Source organism: Anarrhichthys ocellatus, unplaced genomic scaffold (genome assembly GCF_004355925.1).
Source record: "Anarrhichthys ocellatus isolate YVR2014 unplaced genomic scaffold, GSC_Weel_1.0 scaffold16, whole genome shotgun sequence".
Taxonomy (NCBI): domain Eukaryota; kingdom Metazoa; phylum Chordata; class Actinopteri; order Perciformes; family Anarhichadidae; genus Anarrhichthys; species Anarrhichthys ocellatus.
Genome location: NW_022280046.1, coordinates 8307342 through 8328857, shown reverse-complemented (window position 1 = coordinate 8328857; position 21516 = coordinate 8307342). Strand labels below are relative to the sequence as shown.

Genomic DNA, 21516 nt, shown 5'->3' with positions numbered 1-21516 from the left:
GGGTCACGGTGGTTTGTCCTTTTTAAAAAGTGGGTCCTCTGGTCTAGACCAAACCAGCTGTTATAGCAGCAGATTAACGCCCACGATTTAGGAGTGACATGTTCAGTTACCACACATGGATGTCCACATACTTCTGGCCACGTATCCTAATATCTGGTGGAAACAGGTGGGAAACAAAGGGCAGACTCAAATGACGTGTCGCTTTGCAATTCTTCAAACAATTTAAACAATCAGACAACATAAAGCGCGGTGAATTTGGTCTATTTATTCATGTTCTTCCTGTAATTAGATGATTGTGCTGCTAATGTTTTCAGTGATGTAATGCTGAAAACAAAAAGATGTGCATACTCTGACCTTCACCCGGTGGTCATTGTAAAGTAAACAGCCACAGATATCAAAAAACAATAACAGTGCCTTCAAAGATTTCTCATCAGATTAAAAACAATCATATTTGCAGCCTCGCCTTCATGATGATGATTAGATGAATACACTTTAAGCTCCTTGAGAATTGTCCAATGCAACATGGTATTGAGTCTGAGGTCGAGCAATGAAAAATGCACTGTTGGTATAAAGGAACTGTGAGAAAAACAAATACATATTGAATATAAATGAATACTAAATAATATGAATGTATAAAATAGAGTTCAAATAAAGAAAATGAGCTGCAGTATAACTTACAAACGACATTTTTGTTAAACTATAAAATATACGTCAGGTCCACTCACTAGCTGCAATGCTATCTTACATTCTCAATCTAGTTGTTTCAAGGGGTTGCAGTTGAAAGCTCCGCAAAAGGCCAGTAAGTGGACCTTGAGTCAAATTAGTATTTTTCTCTCAAACTACTATTTCCAATGTCCTTCACACTCCACTATTAAAGATTATTTAACCATATTTTATCCATATAATATATAAATATGACAAACTACTGCAAAAAAATAAATAATTTAGAAAAAAAGAAAAATATGAATAACAATTAGCTTTCAACAAAACACTAATCTTGAATGTTATTTTAGAATATTTCATTATATACATTAATATAATTTACAGAAATGATTTTGTGCTGGGCTGGCACTTACTAATTCACTCATTTTGAATTGCTCACATGCATCAAAACACAAAGGCCACATGACAAAAGATTAAATCACTTCTCATGTCATCAAATCTTTAATCACATAATGAAGTTTTCCACACACGACATAGTTCTTTCCTCCATTTTCCTCCGTTGCATTTTTTCTTTTTTTTTGTTTGACATTTAACTCGACGGAGGAGTCTGTCATCCTCAACTCATTACACAGAACAGAGAATTAGGAAGAAAAAATACATACACATCACGCCACTGGAAAATTTTGCTTTGCTTTTCCTCTCATGGAAGTTCTCAACACTTGGCTGTATGTGTGTGTGTGTGTGTGTGTGTGTGTGTGTGTGTGTGTGTGTGTGTGTGTGTGTGTGTGTGTGTGTGTGACGTCGCTACAGCAGGTGCTTTCTGTCAAGTGTTCAGCTTGCACAGAGGAGAGACTGTTCAGTTTTAAGAAAGTTCCACCGTGTGTGTGTGTGTGTGTGTGTGTGTGTGTGACCAACGTAGACCCCAGTCCAGTTTGTTTACAGCTCAGATATCCAATGTACGTCATATCACATCTACAGAAATGCATTGCACTCACAAAATATAAACAAAACTCAGAGGCCTAAACGACATTGATCAACAACAGAAAATGGGGCATATATTCATTTAATGTTGAATATGCCTGCTCCCCAGAGGATGATCCCTACTGATTTTGCCGAACCCCTGACCTTCCTTCTGACACCACCCTCAGGAAAAAAAAAAGTTCCACGAATGCACAGGAAATATCGCGATCTATAATCCTCCAGGAAAATATCCTAACATTCCCCCTCCCCTGGTGATAAACTCTTCCTCCTCTGTGGAGGTGTGTTTTTTTTGTTTTTTGTTTTTTTTTCAGACTGCAACGGTAATTGGAAACGACAACAGGAAATTGCAGAAATCCGTCTAGTATAGGGGGAAATATTACAATATACAGAGTCGGTAAACTCCCTCGGACGCGTTACGGCAGCAGCAGAGACCGACTTGTCCCTACCGTTTACAGCTGCATGACAAACCTGTCTGCGTGTGTTTGTGTATGCACGTATGTGTTGGAGAGAGAGAGGGAGAGAGAGAGAGAGAGAGAGAGAGATCTCTTGACCCAGAAATTCCCTTCTTTCTCTTCTTCTTCTTCTTCTTCCTGTGTAATCAGCACACACACACACACACAAAATGAACACACTTCCCACTAATCAACAGCATTGCAGATGACAGCTACTCAGCACCTCCTCCTCCATCGGGCTCTTTTTAATTCCAATCTGCTTTATTGGAATAACATTTTTCCGAGCGGAGAAGAAAAGTAGCATGTAGAAGAATAGAGAAAGAGACGGTGATAACATCCGCGGATAAAGGTTTTCAGTGACCGTTAAAAGTAAATATATAAATAATTAATATTCCCTGTCACATAGCATTATTTGTGTTGGAATACTGTATAGAGCTGGCCGTCAAACTCTTTTTTTTGTTTGGGCATCAAACAAAAAAAAAGGTATAAATGTCCCGTCAGATTCTTAGTCTTAGCCAGTAGCACTTTGCTTCGACTAGCATTCGCCAATACCTCCTACACTACGCCGACTCGTCACGTCAAGATGTTGTGTAAAGAATCGTGACTTTGGTTTGGTGTTCGGCAAACAACAGATTGAAAATGACAGATTTTAGAGGGGCCTTGAACGCACCAACAAGAAAAGTTTCTTTTTTTCCTTTTGTTATGTTCTTGTGATAATACAGTTGTTAGCAGCGCCTCGAAAACTCTCTGTTCCTGCATTAGGACTCTCCGACATCTGTGTTTTGAGAGTTGGCTGCTGAACAGCTACTTTTATCTTTTTTATTATTATTTTAAATCAATCAAACAATATTCGCTTCAAATGTTTCACAGCAACCACATGTGGGTCTCATTTGTTGTCTGGGGTTGATTTTTCAGACACAACATCTCATGACTGAGATGTTTTTTCAGCAATCATCAATCAAATCGCAGATGGCCGAGCGTCCTTGAATGCAACTCTGAAAAAACGAACAGACCAAAACAAAAGTGAACACATTGACATTTTAAGATAAGATCTACCTCCAAACTTTTTTCCCGTAGCTTTCAACCGCAGCCCGCAATCGTGGCTGACAAAACATTTTCACTGCCGCTTCCATGTTGTTATTGGCTGCACGATTGGCTTTATCATCCAATCGGATGTCTTGAACCTGAGGGACGGTGGGTGTGAAGTGGGCGTGGCTGTGGTTCACAGTGACAATGACAGCAACACCGGCAGCAGATCAGTTTATGCCTAATTTATTTATATTTTCGTCTTCCGTCTGTCTCCTCGTTGAACAGAATGAAGGAAGAGAGAGGGAAGGCTTGTTAAAAATATAAAAGCCCTCCATTAAAAATGTACGCCACCCTCTCTGTCTCCCTCGCTGCTGCCATTTCACATTTGGGAATCCAGGCAGTGATGAAAGGCGGTGAACAGAACCAATAGATGGAAAGAAAGACAAGAGGCAAATAATAAATAAGGGAGCAAACAGACGTATGGACGGATAGACGCTCAGTTTGAAACACACACACACACACACAGTGAATACACACGCATGCAAACAAGGGAGTTGACATTTTGTGATATTTGCATGGAGTGAGACGGGAGTTTGGCATACGGTGGGAGAGACCTCGCTGTCAGCCAGCTGGATTAACAGACAGACAGAGGTAGGGCTACCCGGTTATGGAAGAAAAAAATCATAATCGCGATGATTTCGGTCAATATTGAGATCACCATCAATTAAGTTGATTCCTCATTGACTTTGGAAACGTCATGCAACATTTTGTAGCCTACATTTTAAAGTGTAATGCATCAAGTTGGGGCACTATGAGAGCAAAATAAAGAGGCTATCTATAAGAGCTTTGTGCTCTTGTAAACACTTTAATCATGAACACATTGGTTGTATAGATATGAATGGTGCTGACATGGCAAAACAAAGTCCCAGCCACATAGCTTTGTAAAAGGGCACCGCTGTAAAGGAACGGGGTGCGCTGGATTTATATATCACAAGGACAAAAACGGGAGCGTCATTGCGAAAAGGGTTGCGGCACAATAACCTTTTAATGTCCATTATTCTCTTCTCATAATCGTTGGAAGCCAAAATTGGATTTTGATTAATTGCACAGCCCTAGACTGAGAGGTTCGGTTCGGTATTCATGATCTGTTATAATCTGCTCCAAATATGAGTATAATATTCTCAAAGCATTCGCTGAGTTCCCAAAAGAAGAACCCTTCTTATGTACTCAACAGACCCACAACCCAAAGGGCTCCAAAAGGCCCACGTTCACTGTCAGTTGGTTTTAGTAATCTTATTAATCACAATTTCTTTCAGGAAACTAGCACCAATATTAGCCAAGGCAGTCTTTTTTAAGGGCCCTGTGTCAGTTTAATTAAAGACCTTTATATAGATGCATTCTCTCTACTGGCCATCAGGGGGCGACTCCTCTGGTTGTATAGAAGTCTATGAGAAAATGACTCTACTTCTCTCTTGATTTATTACCTCAGTAAACATTGTAAACATGAGGTTATGGTCTCAATCTCTAGTTTCAAGTCTTCTTCAATACAGCATGATGTTCATTTCGTAATTGATGGTCCATTTAGAGTCAAACAGACCATAAAGCAGAGTATGCTTTAGGGCGGGGCTACCTTCTGATTGACAGGTCGCTACCACAGAGCCGTCTGGTCTGGGAGTTGTCCGTGTTTTTTCGTCTATGAACTTTAACCCTCTCCCAGTGTGTCTTCACTTCATGAATTAGGTAATTGGTGAGGGCAAATAACCAGACCCCTGTGATCATCACACCATTAGAGCCCCCCCCCCCCCCCCACACTGCCATTGGGCTTCCTGTTGTTCAAAACATGTACACAACATTCATGTACCAGCTTATACAGAAACATATCTATTATTATTCATATCTGGCCACTGTCCTGCTGATATGTTCAAAGGAAAAAGCTCAGGAAAAGGAGGGTGAGAGAGAGAGGGAGACTGTTCTGAACCGCAGGATGCCACGAGAAAGCTAGCATCGCACACACACACACACACCCACACACACACACATGAAGAGAGCCCATTTTGTGCCAAAACAGTGAGTCCCTGCTGGAAGCTGCTCGGTGTTCTGGGAATTAGAAATCCCACAATTAAACATATGGGCATTAAGATAATTGTCAGTTGTTGTGCTGTCGCGTGTACATGCGTGTATACATGTGTGTTTGTGTGCGCGTGTGCATGCGTGTGGCAGACAGATGGATAGGATTCAGCCAAGCACACTAACAGACACACACACACATGGAGCCCTACAGTATTTCCACGATAACACACATGACACACTGGAGTTCCAAAAAGTAGGAAAAAAAAACAGTGAAAAAAAAAAAAAAAACTAACAACTAAAAGTGTAAATATACATGTCAGACATGCAGATATGAACCTGGACCGAGACACACACACACACACACACACACACAAAGATACACACAAGTGTAGGCAGTCTGGAGGAGCAGAGCACAGTTTGCCCATCTGAGTTGTACTGTACTGGAAAAATGGAGAGGACATTTTTTTTTAAACATAGAGCGTAATGGTGTGTGTGTGTGTGTGTGTGTGTGTGTGTGTGTGTGTGTGTGTGTGTGTGTGTGTGTGTGTGTGTGAGAGAGCGAGAGAGAGAGTGTCAGATGGAGATCAGTGTCTTAGAAAGGCAGAGGATGCCCTCAGCAGGCCAATTACAGAACTACAACATTTGGAGGGGAACGACATCATTTTATGTGGACTATTCCAGAGTTAGATCGATTTTCCACTGTTGGTTTTTATGACCATCTAATTTGGTAATTGTTTTGTAGTGTTGGAGAGTGAGATCTCTCTTCCCCTCCTCTGGTGTTCTCACATTAGGATTTATACAAAAACAATTAGATACAATTGGTTCTAGTCACGTAACATTCTATTGGCTTAAAGTGCAACAAGGAACAATAAGATTTAGTATAAGGACAGTTACTCTCTTTTAAACGGGACAAACAGTTAAACGGGACAAAATGTAGATAGATAGATAAAACATAATTTATGTATTTTAAGTAAATAAGGGACTTAATAGGATTAATAAAATACTTGTCAACAACATGCCACTACCGAGGGTAGTACACAAGTCAAAACAAATGAAGCTTTTTTTTTTCCCTAATTTCATATCCATTAATCTCTCCATCGTTTCTCCATTTTCATAACAATCATTTGTAAAACACTTTGAATTGCATTTGATTTCTTTGAAAGGTGCTGTATGAACACAACTTGATTGATTGATTGAAAGTCAAGTTTTATGAATTATATCGCACAAAATAAAAAATGTTGCCACAGTTTGAACCATATTTTCTTGTTTTTTTGTTTAAATATTTACACAAAAAATAAAAATTCCAACCAGCAAAATCCCTGTAAAATAAACCATGAACACACACACACTCGGTTATTTTGAGTCAATCCCACCTACACTGTCCTGCTGCCACAAATACTCACTGGAGCACCAAATGTGTATCGTAAGACCTGCAGCCACCAGCTGTTGTGGGAAATAACCAGTCAGAGGAGAGAAGACAGCATTCAGAGACACTGTTGCTTTTTTAAGCGTTATCCTTTAAAGACGGAAGGACAAGACAAAAGGACAAAGCAATTTGATTTAAAAGAAGAAAGTATATGACCTTTTTCAAAACTGTCATAAATAATAATGTCATTAAACGCAACCTAATGTTAGTCCAAGGGAGTTCAGAGCCACCAGTTCAGACCTGGAAGAGGCTCGCACTACACCTGGACTTTAGAAGATGCAGAGGGAATCAGAGCACAGCTGCTTGTTTAAATATAAAGATATGAATAATCTCACCATCTCTCTTCTCTCTGTTATCCAGGGGGGCTCTCACAGAGAAGACGGCGTGGGCCCTCTGCGCGGCGGACACTCGATGGCGGGTCAGGGGCCGGGGCCTCAGCTGCCGGTTCAGTCAGCCACGTCGCCGGACCTCAACCAGCCCGACCCGTACCGCGGTAAGACCCACCCTACTTTTTAAACACCAGTAACGTAGACACACTGAGACTCGGACAATATCAGCGTTGTTCTCCTTCTTTGTTTGTTACTTCTTCTTATAGACATTTATTAATTATACATTTAAAAAAAGTAACTACATCGGTGTGTCCGTCTTGTCTTAGTGAGTGAACGATGATCACAGAGAAGAACAAACAGTCGCTGGTGGAGAAACTGTATCAGCATCTGTTGTTTTTGTTGCATGCGTGTGTTCCCATTTAAGCACAGGCATCCCACTGGTATCCCATCATGCACTTAGGCACACGCACACAAACACACACCAAATTTGCAGCTCCACATAGTAGTATAATAATGATTAAATGAGAACTAATGAACAGGAAGCAAAGGAAGAGAAAAGTCAAAGTGGAATTTGCAGAAGTGGATGAAGATTAAGAGGCAGACGAAGTGCTGAAATGAAAAAGAAAGTCAGGAAAACAAAGAAGAAGAAAAGAAGGAAAAGAGGACGATGAAGAAAGTGGAGGTAAATGATGAGAAAGAGGAAGAAGACAATCACAAGTCAGAGGAAGCAGAAAGGGAAGAGCAACAAATCAAAGAATAGAGATAACGGAAGACCGTTATTTAAAATAAATAGGAGGATTAGGAGGGAAGAGAAAGAAAGAGGAAACAAGGTGATTAGGAAAGGCAACGAGGAGAAGGAAAAAGAAAATGTAGAAGAACGAGATGAAGTGGAAGAAAAGGAAATAAGGGAAGACGAGATCAAATGGAGAGAAGGGAAACATTGGGATACAAAACAAAGAAGATGAAAAGGAATAGCAGGAAAAATAAGAGAAACAAATGACGAAAAAACAGTGAAGACGAGGAAACTATCCGAGAACGAGGATCAGAAAGTTGACGCGTGGAGTCTGGTCTCAGCTGGCAAGAAAGGAAAAAAAACCTAACGAGGGGTGTAAATATATATATATATATATATATATATATATATATATATGTGTGTGTGTGTGTGTGCTGTGTGTTATATGAATATGGAGGAGGAGAAGTGTATATGAGCGCGCTGTGGAGCAAATTAGCCCTGAGCTCGTTTTTTTAAAGGCTGAAAATGAGTCTGCTGGCAGGGAAAGTTCAGCGAGCAGCAGCCAGAGCCAAGTGTGTGTAATGAGGTGAGAGAGAGAGAACACACACACACACACACACACACACACACAGTTGAGTGTGTGTAGAGGCTGTAAATAGAGGGCATTAAAATGGTTTTGGAAACAAACACTTCAAACTCGGTAGCAGAGCTGTGGTTTCCCCCTCTCCCAATCTCAATTTCAAAATAATAATAAAGAAGTGAAGATTTATAATTTATTCCTAGTATATTATGTATACATTCATGAGACATTTTATATATTTTATACTCTCTTTCAAACTGCTTTCATCTCTCTGGAGCAGGTTGGATGATTTTATTCTATTTAATTTCCTATAATGATTAGTGAATTTATATACTACCGACTTCATTTAAAGGGTCAGTTCACCCACAGTTGTACAGAGCACTAAGCGCTGGCAGCTGGTCCTAAATCACCAGGTGAGGAGTCATCAGCTATGAGCGTTCTTTCTAACATTTGGAGTAAATAATGCGACGTGCGCCACAAACTGCCACTTTGGGAAGCCATATTAACCCTAAGAAGGAGGAAGGAAAAATGTAGATTTAATATAGCTTTTTTATTTTTTCTTCCTGTAGCTGTTCCACAACCATACGCAAAATATTTTAAAAAGTCCCTGAAGACTTGGCTTCAAATGTTCATCGTCGCTCCACAACATTGAATATTCATGACTGCACAAGCGACACCTTTAAAGACGCATCTTTAGGTGATATTCATTGAGTTTAACAGTCAAAAACTCAGCTAATCCGCCTCGGCAGCATTGTGTGGGTGTAGTTTGATCGGATTTGATTGACAGTGACCAAACACCCCAACAACTATCATCTCACTCTGATTATATTTTTATTTCATATTATATCTTGATAGGAGACTAGGATTTATAGAAACATAGCAATTACATAGAAAACTGCTCCGTCTTTGGCAGGAAATTGTCTTTCAGGGTCCTTAATGACTTGCAGATTTGAGCAGCTCCTCCACTTCATCTGTGCAATGAATTGTGGGACAGTAGTTGATTAACAGCACATTCAAAACAAGCCGATTTAGTCCGCATTCTGACATCTTTGGGTTTACTTCAGTTTGTCACTTTTGCAGAGCGAACAAACGTCTGCCTGGAGTTAATATGTGCCCACACACACACACACACACACACACTAAGTCTCCTCCAGTGACATTCAGAGGCACAGAGACACTTTTCACAGTTTAAATCCTTTTTTTTTTGTAAATGCAGCTATTTGTGCACAAACAACACAGCAATTGTATGGAAAGAGACGCTGGCACACAAACCAAACACAGGCCGTCACTCAAAGCTGCAGACAAAATGCCTCCAGTCAGGCAGACGGAGATTCAAAATGGCCGATCGTTGGTCGTGTGTGTGTGTGTGTGTGTGTGTGGGAGTGTTTTCTGTTGACTGAGAAGTTGGCAGCGTCCCAGCGACGGATCCATACAGACGTCAAATAAAGACGGCTGTGTTCGGCTGAGGAGAGCGGAACATAGAGGGCACAGAGCCCCCAGCTTTACGTCTGCACCGCAACTCTCCCAACGGCTCCATCTCGGAGGTCGACTGGTGAACTAGCTGTTCACACGGGCCCCGATGCTGCATTCACGCTACATCAGCAGAATGGCAACCATGTCCATATTCTTTTTTTTTCTTTTTTTAACCACAACTTGCCTAAATTAGCCGTTTTATCCACATAATTATGCACTGTTTTATGTTAGTTTTAAAAATGGGTTCTTCATGCTATACATATTTACATTGTTACAATCTCTACTTACAACCTCTCTGCTCTGTGTTCAGCAGCCTGCAGTTCACTCAAAGTGTTTTTTGTCACTTGACTGTTGGTCTCTGGCACGTCAGGATCTGGTTGCTGCAGATACTTTATTTTTTGGCAACATTTTAAATGAGACCTTTTTGAAGAAATATCATAATTTTGAGATTAGTTTTGGTTGTTTCTCCTAATTCCAACCCTCACATCCATCATCACTGTGTTGCCTCATCCATCCCAATAGGTTTTTTTCGGCGTTTGAAGTAATGGCCAATGCAAAATGGTTGTGGATCTTTCACTCAAGTTGAAACAGTTTAAACTTTCACTAACATGTTTTGAATTGTCCCTTATATGGTCATTCAGACTACTTCTTTGAGGACAATTACTACGACAGCAATCACGTCAAATATAAGTGGTCAAGTCCAATTGTCGTGAAGGTTACAGAGATTGTCGGACTCCTAATAAACAAGTGGTCGTACATTGTATTCCTCTATGTGCCCCCTCTAACCCCTCCTCTCCTTCCTCCTGCAGCCCTGTCTGGAGGTCTTCAGGGCCAGAGCACCTCCTCCGTCGGCTCGGAGATCAAGTCGGAGGACGAGGGGGACGAGAACCTCCTGCAGGACCCGAAGTCCATGGACGCCAAGAAGGAGGACGGCGACAGCAAGGACCTGAAATCAATTGAGAGGTTAAGATCTAGGTTCAGGTACCCCACAGACGTTCGCTTACATCGAACCCCTCAGCTGGGCTGGGACCGCCGTTGAACCCAAAACCCCAACGCGCTCACAGACCTTCCTGACGTCAGTCAGCATATTCCGAGGATAGGGCAGGAATTGTAAACTTGGAAATTAAGTCATTTTTCTGAAAGAATCTATAGAGGTTTACATGCCTCTACTTTGGATTGATTGAGTTATTCAAATATTCTTCCACCGCTGAGCGGCAACCACAGATCAGTGGTCAGCTGAGGTCAAAAGAACAGATAAACAGTGTTTTGTGTTTTTTTTGAAGAGAGAGGACTAAAGGAAGGACTGTCAGCTGTGGGGGTTTTGGGAACCAGCCTCTGGACTTTGATGAAGTGACCAAGTGTGATGAGAAGCAGCTAAATACATCAGTTAATGCAGATACTTCTTGTATGTGTAATGTCCACCAGACATCTCTCTTTTTTTAACATGTTCACAACTACAAAACTGTAATATTAAATATAAAGAGAGGTTTCTGGTGAACATGAAGTCTCTTCTTGGTCTTGAGCCCGGTTTTAACTGTTTCTCACACAACAGAGTAGAGCCCACGGTCAACATTCTCCAAAAAGTGCTGCCTCACATTCAGAGCTGGGGAATAAACACTAACAGAAACATTGAAGACTTGGAGAGAGCGCCCACCAAAGACGGCTTCCACAAGTGATTATTGATGTGCCCACCCGCTTGGTGACGACTCCCAAATTGAAAGAGTTCTTTCTTCGACCGTGCTACACCCTTCCACCACGTTTCTTGGCCTGTGGTTTTTCCATAATCCTGCTGAAAAAAGATATAAAGTTAACCGAAAACACAACATTGTTGGCGGAGGTGGCTAGAAGGGCACTTGGGGAACGCAGACCTTCACCAAGGCCAAGCCACTCCAAAACGTAATGGGTTCTTCCTTGGCCTCTGGTACAGCCTTCCACCAAGTGTCAGGAAAATCAGGCCAGCAGTTATTCAGTTATCCTGTTGACGAGCAAACGAAGTGAACCGAAAACACAACCTCCTTGGTGAATGTAATGAGTATTCTTGCTGTTTTGCGAGAAACAATAAGCCTTCAAAAGACGTTTTTTAACATATTTCAAACCCACTCATTATATGGAGAGTCAGGCCGGCAACATTTGAAGTATTAGAAAGATCAATGTTGGTCACAGTGTTTATTTCCCGCTCTGGATGCAGCTGAGCAGCCTTCACCCCTCCATTGATATTTCTCATCTGGAGGAACATCCCAAACATCTGGATCCCAAACTCAAAGATTGTACATCATGGTGGTGGTCATGATGATGATGATGACGATAATGATGATGATGCAGATAGTTTGATGATAAAGACAAGACATATGTTGCCCATGCTGTGCTGCAGAGTTTGGAAACGTATCATCATGTGATCCAGCAAACCGTGTTGACCTTAAACATGACCCGCCCATGTTTGCGGTGTCTTCTTTAATTCCAGATAACTTGTTTTCAGCTAGAGTGATGAGTGTATAGGCATATGTGAAAATTAGGTTGCATGAAGCATTTATACAACTTTACAACCTAAAGCCTTTATGTCCATCTACAGTAAAGCTGTGTCTGAAATCACCCAAATGAAATACCACTGCCCGCCTTCAGCAGTCTATTGGATGAGCTTGTCATCATATTGGTTTGCAAACAAGCCTATATGTTGGTGTTAGCATGTTTCTGTCCATCAGAAAAGTCAAATTTCACACAAAAACAACAAAGAAAGCAGAAGCACTCTTCTCACGTTAAATGAAGAAGTTTCTCCAGACAGGATTAGGACCACCGGGGCAGCACATGATGTCTGTTTCCAGGCCCTGCTCCCTGTTATTTCATCACTTAATGAATCATCTTGTGAAGCAAAAAAAAAAAAGAGCTCTCATCCTCAAATCCTCCTCTTCCTCCTTCCTCTCCTACCCTCATCCCCTTGCTTCCTCCTCCCTCGCTCTCCCCACTCCCGTGCCCGTCGTTGGTCACCGTAGCAACAACGACGACGAGGACCTGTCTCCGGAGCAGAAGATGGAGAGAGAGCGGGAACGGAGGATGGCGAACAACGCGCGGGAGCGTCTGCGGGTCCGCGACATCAACGAGGCATTCAAGGAGCTGGGCAAGATGGTGCAGCTGCACCTGAAGAGCGACAAGCCTCAGACCAAGTTACTGATCCTGCACCAGGCCGTGGCCGTCATCCTCAGCCTGGAGCAGCAAGTCCGAGGTCGGTTCAATTTAGACACGCAAACGTAGACCTCACTAATGGTTTTACTTTTATCCTCTTCTGCTTATTTATTCATGTATTTATTACAACAATTTATTGTTCGTTATGATCATAAAAACACAAACACACTAATACTCTGCAGCTTGTTGTTCAACTGACATGGTTGTGAAAGTAATGAATAAATAATATTTCCATTTACTATACACACGTTATATAAAATGAAGAAGTTGGACAGTTGGCCGTGCTAGTGATCGAGATCTAGTTTAAGAGGCTCCAGTTAAACGGTCACTGATCACTGACTGCAGTCGTTCATCTAGTCGGCTGTGATGGAACACTCTTTGAAATTTACTATAACTTAAAAAATCGAAATTAGTGATAAGAACGTGGTAAAATGTGAGATTTCATTTTATTCTATTTAGTATGAAATAAGCAACTGTAGCTGCAGTGACATTGAGATCTTAAAGATAATGATCTAAATGTTTTATATTCTGAAGTTTCAAAATGTTTCCCTTATTTTAAATCTTAAATTACTTTAAGATGGAAATCGAGGTTCATGAGGTTACAAATCCAGCATATGTAGTGCTACAAGAGCTCCAGGAGAGGGCAGCAGTGGCACCTGTTGACTGTCTTCAACCTGGCTGAAGTTTCTGGCTTTTTTGGCTTCAGTGTCACTACTTGTGTAGTGACCCAGCACGGAGACATACGTCAGTGAAAAACACAGTCAGGGATGATATCAATCTCTCCCCCTCTCTCCCTCGGTCCAGAGCGGAACCTGAACCCCAAGGCGGCCTGTCTGAAGCGTCGCGAGGAGGAGAAGGGCAACGTGTCATCGGACGGGGCTTCCCTCTCACTGGCCGCCGCGCACCACGCCATGAGCGACGCCTCCAACCCCCTGGGACAAATGTAAGACGCAGCAACATCTCCCCCCCCCCCCCGAATGGTCAGAAGGTTTCACTTAGTCACTAATCTGCTGTTGTACCTTTAACTTAAAACCAAAGAATTCAGAAACCAGACCAGAAACTTCAAGCAATCAGTTTGTTAAATCACTTGGCAAACTAAACATTCCTTCAATGACAATAAGTTGAGGTTAATAGAATATATGCTTCATTATCACATTTGGGCTCCCAATCACTGAATTGGAAAAGGACGTTCCTGCTTTCAGGGTCAAAATATGGGCAAGTTATCGTTTGTCTGATACAAATTAATTTGATGTCTGTGTACTTTTGAGCCATTAGTTTCCTGCTGAACAGAATTATAGTCACAAAAACAAACTTTAAAGATATGTGTTATATAACTATTTATATCATCAAACCAACCAATCAATTTGCTCATTGGTAACCATTCTAAACTTTAAATTCACTGATGAAAATATATCATTATTTTGTCTTCTGACTTTTTTTTAAATCATTTTTACTGTCACTCTCATGCAGGGGAGAAATAAAAGGTTTAAATTGACACAGGCAACATGTAGACCAAATGCCCTTTAGGTCAAATACTTCCATCTCTTGAACAAATTTGGAGAAGTGCGTCGTTCAGCTCCTGGTGCTTAATATCTGGCAGAGCTGCCGATCTTTCAGTTGTCTAAAGTCAGAGGCCACAACTTGAGTTTCTGTCTGGTCTGGGTACATTTTAACAACAGATTGGCAGTAAGTGTGATTTTTAAGTGTGACTGTGTGTGTGTCTGTCGCTGTTCTTTGTTCTGCTACTTTAGAAATGTTGAGTTGTGGAACAGGTCGACTGTTTCATTGAGCTTGTATCCCGATGTTCTGTAGTCTTGAGGTACCAAAGGTCCTCGATAAGCAGCAGGAGTGACCGAAGTCAGTCAGACTTTCTTATCTGCAAAAGCTTTACAGTGAAAGAAATGAAGTAAAGGCTTTTCTTCTTTATACAATGTGGGGGGGGGGGGGGGGGGTAAATAAGTAATAAATACGTACAGATTTATCTGGGTCCAAAATATTTTAAAGCCGCTTAGTTTCCTAAAGATGTACATTCTTACTAAGAGTTAGGACCAAGTCATGACGCAGTCATGTAAAGGGAACAGTGGGCGGAGAGGTGTTTATGTGGTTGCAATCTGCAACCACACCGCTAGATCCTACGCACTGTCCCTTTAAGTGTGACCGACCAGAATGTGATGAGATTTGCTGTGAATATTCATGGTCGCCAGAGGATATATGCTAATGATTTGGTCAGTGCAGAATTTTACTCTGGCATCACTTTCCGGCCAAAATGTCCACAATCATTTATTTCAGTTGAGAAATAATGGCGATTAGTGACAGAATTGTCTAGATCTTTATTTTAAGGAAAATAACCCCCAAAAAGATGTTTATGGACCCTGGAATTTAATGAGCACAGTCATGCTCCCCAGAACATGTTCCCTTTCTATTCTGACACTTCATGAGCTTTTCCTCTTGACTGCATAAACTTGAGTACTTGTGCCTCCTAACCCACCCCCCTCTTCTTTTATCTTCTCTTTGTCTCCAGGTCCAAGGTGCCAGAGTTCATCAAGATGATGAGTGACCACTTCCTCTGACAGCGTTTCCATGACAGCCCGGCAATCGATCGACCCCCCCCCCCCCCCCCCCCCCCCACCCCGATCTCTGGATCTCCGGCCTGACCACTCAGATCAGCCTCTCTCTCTCTCCTCTCGTCTGTCTCTTATCCTCCTCCTCACCTCCGTCTCCTTCTTCTGTCGAGAACACGAACTGCAGAGTCACAGTAGATGCTTTGGTCACCGAGTGAACTGGATGCTGCTTTGTGGAGACGTTGAGCTGTAACACCGGCTGCTACAAAAGTGACGGTTTGTGGGAGCTTTTGACACAAAGTGACAGCAATGGACAAGTCTTTGCGATCACATCATCCAAGAAATTCTTCTTCTTGTACTACTTGTTTTATCAGCACTCCCAGTTGTAAAGAACAAAATGGTTCTATATATATATAGTATATATGAGAAAAGGAAAACATGACAAAAAGCTTGTTAAAAGAATGCGACAGGACGCGGGCGGTGAGGAGGGTACGGGTTGTGGAGGGTTGTTCAGAACGGAGCGAAACATATCACAAAGTGTTTTAAAGAGTTTTCCTTTCTTTTTTTAAAGCAACATTGCGCAGCTGTCGTTGGATGCAGCTCCGGCGCGTCTCTGACTGAATGGCAATCTTAAAGCCACACTGTGGATGAAGCTGTGCCTGATCTCCTCTTGGATGCAAACCAGTCACATAGATACACACGGAGAAGCGAAGCGAAACAAACAAAAACAAAAAATGTCAAGAAGTATCACAGAAGCAAGTTGCCCACTCACACGTCCCCTTACGAGCCAGACCTTTCCACAGATCAAAGTATACATTTAAAAGAAAGAAGACATGAGGTGCCGAGTCATTCGAACAAACCAATTAAGTTCTCAAGCGCTTTTTGACGATCATAGATGCCGAGAGAAAAACGGGGCTCAACAGGAAAAACGGGGGCAACCCGTTCTTCCCCTTCTAATGCATTCCCTCTTAACCTGCAAACATTCACAGTAGATTGTGTGAAGAAAAATCTCAACCTCTTTGTGTATTTCTATTAGTGTTTTATGCTAACGGCCGCGTTAACTTTGTTAGCAAGTGGCTAAATTGTGCGAACTGCTAACTCTTTAGTGTGATCACATACAAAAGCCTGGAGAGTTGTACCTAGATGGCCCGTGTGTATCGACTGGGAGGAAGAGAACACTTCAAGAATCAATCATTGAATCAGTTAATCAATCAATCGGTGAATGACTCCAGAGGGACTGAGGTGTTTCAATTATTGAGGCTAGAATTACAGAAGAGAAGCATGAAGGAAGAATCATGCAGTAATGAAAACGTGTACTTCTAAGGAAAGACTTTTCTCGACACCTTCATTTGAGATTGTTATTGTGGGTTTGTAGTGCGAATGCAAACATGACGACAGAAAGATCCCGAAGCGGAGTCCTTTGTCAGATATTCATCAGCATGCCCACAGGTCAGAGCACGCAGGAGTTCTAATCGGCGTCCAGGCCTTGGCTGAAGTCTGAGGATTGCTGGGCAGATGGTTGGGAGGACGGACAGATGACACACACAGGGGAAGAGGGCCGCACTCAGCACTGAAGTGAATTCTATTCCATGTTTCAGCACATTCCCCGAATTACGATCACTTGAATCGAGTGGTCCGGATGTCCCCGAGGGCCTGAGCTATGAGAGTTTTGGGAGTCGTTGAAGGGTAAGGGGAAAGGATTTAAGTGGGCCAACATCCTTAGGAGCTAGAGATAGAGGCAGAGGAGGAAGGAGCTCGTGGTCTGCATGATGGCACCGCTGCAGGGGAAGCAAGGGAGCAATCATCACGGTGAGGGGTGTGTACTTTTCTTCTGGGGGCCAAGCAGCAGTAGTCAAAGCATTCGTGTGTTGGACTCATTTGGTTTGCCCATTTCCTGGTTTAGTATCTGAATCCCTAACCTGCACACTGGACTACCCTGCCCTGAGTCAATACCTTGGGGGACTTTCTGATTGACCACTTGATGCTAGCTGGGTGTTGCTGGGACTATTAGCTGCTACACACTTCATTGGCCTTGCAATCCTCTAGGGATGTTGATGTCTGGCAACATGTGGAACTGTCCTCTGTTCTGCATTGCATTGTAGAGACTAAAGCCTCACATCTAGTACTGACCTAGGGTTCAGACATTCTGATTACCTTGGTCTGCTCAATATACATGAAAATTAAAATCATATTTGAATCAAATGACACCAGATCAGTACTTACCTGGTGTATAAGTTTGGAAGAACATTGACTTGGGAGTGATACAGGATCGGGACAAAACGGGATGTGGCAGTGACAAAAGTCATGACCGGGACCTTTGAGGAATAAATACATCCAGACCAGATAGGGCAGGAAGAAGATGGTAGTGTTTATTGCATTGCTATGCATCAAGGTCTACTGATTGGAATGTCTGCAAGGACGTTCATTGTTTTCTGGTGTCAATCTGAAAGTCCCCTTTCACCATCGCCCCAGTGTGAACCATCCTCAGTCCAGGCCTTTGTTTAACACCCGGTCCCAGTTCTGTCTTCTCTGCTGACCCTAGCCTTATGAGCCCTAAACCAGAGCCCCACCTAAGTGGTCCCACAGATGCAATTTGAAAATTCACATTTCTACCAATGTGCCTTTTTAGAGTTCATATCATTCGAGTTGCCAGAGGAGGACACGTACCTGGTCTTTTAATAGGATGCAAGCTTAGGGAAACCTGTTCTTAGTCGTTAGGTTCTATGCAGTCAGGTTTTTTACCAGACCTGGGAATTTAAAAAAAGCTAAAAAGGAAAAAAAAGTATTTTTTTGGATAAAAAAAAAAAAAAAAAAAACTAACCTGTATTTAATGTACTGTACGCTTATATGTAAGTAGACAGCGTGATCTGGCTTGGAGCCAATGAGGCATACGCTTGATTTAGCAAGATGAGCCCCCGACCCCTCCTCCCCCTCAAGTTCTCCAGAACCCCAAAACCCTTCCTGGTCCAAGCCCCAGCCCTGTTTCCATGGTGAACTACGCGTCTCTTCTTGTATTATAGCTTATCAGCTTTTTATCAATATTTGATCGGCTTGTCCGTAAGCCAATGTAGTCTTCAGTACAAAGTGTGTGGTCGTATGTTGTAAAACAGATTTTCTTTTCTCTCTCCCTCTCTCTCTCTTGCTTTTTTAAGAAGACTCTTTTCTCTTATTACTTTTTCTTTGTCTGTTCTGGTTTACATGTATATTATAGAAAATGTAAAAGAAAAAAAAAAAAAAAAAATTTGCGGTCTGACAGCGTTGTTCTCTGTCGATGGTCATTTTGACGCGGTTACACTCCTACCCAATCAACAGGAAGGCACGGAAACTGGAAAAGAATCTATTTGAGTAAATCAATCTATATATAACTGTACAAAAAAGTATATACAATATATAAGGAGGGTGCCCTTTTCTGTTATTTTTTTATTTTCTGTTTGCTTGGGGAGGACTTATTTTCTCAAAGACTGAACAGGCAGAAGTTGGCGAGGCCCCTCAGTGGCCCCTCAGTGTTATCAATGACAACACACTCTGACTAGTACGGCACCCTGCGCAGGACAAAACGGCTCCACTCACTGCTCTCTATCCAAGGCAACAACACACAGACGTTTGTAAATTGTATGCAACAAAATGGCAAACTTTACCATTATTTTGAAATTGTGTATGTAAAAGTTATATTTTTACATGTAGACTGTTGTTACTTTGTGTTTTAGAAATATGTTGTATCGGTTTTTTTGTTAAAATATGAAAACGTAAAATTCAGTGTGTGTTGAAAAAATGTGTCACATTGAAAATGTAGTGAGGTCAAAGGTTCAGAATATTTTTTTTTTTTTAATTTTTCAACATTAAGTTTATATCTGTGGGAAACATTTTGAGGGTTCGAGGAATCAGAAATCATAAAAGATATATGATATTGGTTTAATTCTCCATGCCTCATGACATTACCATTTTTAAATGTATTTTTTGCAGAGAAACGTGTAAATAGTGATAAAACATCTTCTGTGGGGTGAGGACTTGCCAGCCATGGGCGATGATGATGATGATGATGAACTTGTTTGATTTTTCTTAGCTTCAGTCCTGTTTGTGGTCGACCATCTGAGTGTAAGTCACATGAACCTCTGAGCTCACACCGTCAGAGCCGGAGGAACAAAAGACCCAAAAAAATTCATGTTCCATTAAATGCTGATTCATCAAAACAAAGGATACCACAACTCAAAGGTATACTACCTTCTTTTGCTAGATGCAAAAATGTGTAACAAATAGAAATTGGTTATAAATTAATACTAATCTTTTTAGTCGGAAACTGTTTTAGGGTAGTAACACAAAATCTATGATTTTATGTTTAGTTACATAAATTATGACAAACACGTAACTGAGGAACCCAAAGAGTTAACAACAAGCCGACTCTGACTCCTGTGCATTGGTTCTCTTCAGGACGGGTTGTACATGTTGATTAAATGAAACACCCTCAGCACCTGATTCAAGATTAATATATGAACATTTAGTGAAAGATTGGAATGTCTCTAATATAAAGAAGCAGGTCGTCAGCAAACAATCTTATCAGCTATTTTCCCAAAAAGATATCGGATCATGTGCAGGGCAGGTTCAGTCATTAGTTGTCAGTGTTTGCCATTAAAATTGAGCTTTTTGTCAAAAAGAAGAGCTACTTTGAATTGGACCTAAAGGTTAAACACGAGGATTGAATCTGTCAGTGTCAGTGCTAAATGTATTTTTTGCGTAATGTTATTTTTGCGATGCTTCATTTGGTATTTTCTCTTTGTTGTATAATCAAGTCATCTCCTGAATTACAGTATCTTCATCTTTATGTTACCCCTGATGTTTCTATTGGCGTTCCTTTTCCCTCCTTGTTGTACATACACACCTCATTTCTCTTTTTCAGTGACTGTGCCATGAGCTTTGTAAGCTGTTACTCTGTACCAGGTTTACTACAATAATGAGTTGAATTCAAAATGGCCGCTCCTGTTCTTTGTTTTCCCTGCAATGTCAGAACCAGGAAGCATTTCTCTCTTCTCATCAGAGCTTACCCCATCTAAATACACCTGTGTATACTTCAAACACGAACACCAACCGACATCAGTAGGACAGCCAATCTGCTACATTTATATCATTCTAAATTAAATCATTACAAATCACTTCAAACATGTTATACAAATGACCAGTCTGGATGCTAACATATCATTCCTCTGAAAGAAAGAAGATGATCAAATGAACAGTGAAGGAAGGTGTTTTCATTTCTTCAACCTCCACATAACAGACGATGTAAGTCGTCCACTGCCAAAAGAAAGAGCTATTTAAAACTCCTGCCAATATCTCTGTTTGCCCTACATTTCACTTAAGGCATTGCATATTTTTCCAGTTTCATATTCATGAATAAGTAAAAAGTATTTTTTTCTGAACCATCTTATGTTATTCTTGGGACGCAAGCTTATTAAACCTCACGCGTATTTTACTTTTTATTAAATAAGTTCGTTGAAGGAATTGACGTTCACAGGATTCTCTAAACGGACGACCATGAAAAGAAACTAGAAGGGCACTCAGAGCCCCCTTCAACACCAAGTGCCCTCTCTTGCAATGGTAATGAAAATATAATAAGTATCCGCCCCATGATTCTGATCCGCTCCAAAATGTAAATGTTCTTTCTTGTCCCATGCTACACCCTTCAACCAAGTGAGAATGGAGCCACGAGGTTCCCGGGATCCTGCTGACAGACAAACCGAAGACAACCTCCTGAGCAGAGGAAATAACCGACCGACAAACTATTTGATACATTTTGAGATTATATTTATTTTAGGGTCCTAATGAGCTCTGTTTTATAAAGTTGTATTTCAAATGTATTAAATCATGTGCTATTATTAGTGCTCAGTGAGTCACAGTCAAAACTAGCAGTTTCAAATCAATACATTTTTGACATTTAACATTTCAGTAAATTCTGGATTTTGCTTATTGTTGACATTTTTTACAGTAAGCGGCATGTTTTTTTCCGGTGGTTATTCCCTACCATACATTCTCTCGAGTCGGATCAGTTTC

General features: G+C 41.3%; 1 protein-coding gene across 4 annotated transcripts in view; it reads left to right on the top strand.

Moving 5' to 3' along the window:
• The window catches only part of tcf4 (transcription factor 4), a 208565-nt gene extending 190550 nt beyond the window's left edge, over nt 1–18015 (top strand). For 2 of the 4 annotated variants that reach the window (XM_031856013.1, XM_031856014.1), the window contains 5 exons: nt 6982–7114; nt 10546–10699; nt 12724–12953; nt 13718–13856; nt 15435–18015. In XM_031856013.1, coding sequence (XP_031711873.1) covers nt 6982–7114; nt 10546–10699; nt 12724–12953; nt 13718–13856; nt 15435–15483 — 705 coding nt within the window. In that variant the 3' untranslated portion in view covers nt 15484–18015. Of the gene's footprint in view, nt 1–6981; nt 7115–10545; nt 10700–12723; nt 12954–13717; nt 13861–15434 lie in introns of those variants that run through there. The other 2 variants (XM_031856016.1, XM_031856015.1) reach the window with 1 other exon arrangement.
• The last annotated feature ends 3501 nt before the right edge of the window (nt 18016–21516 follow it).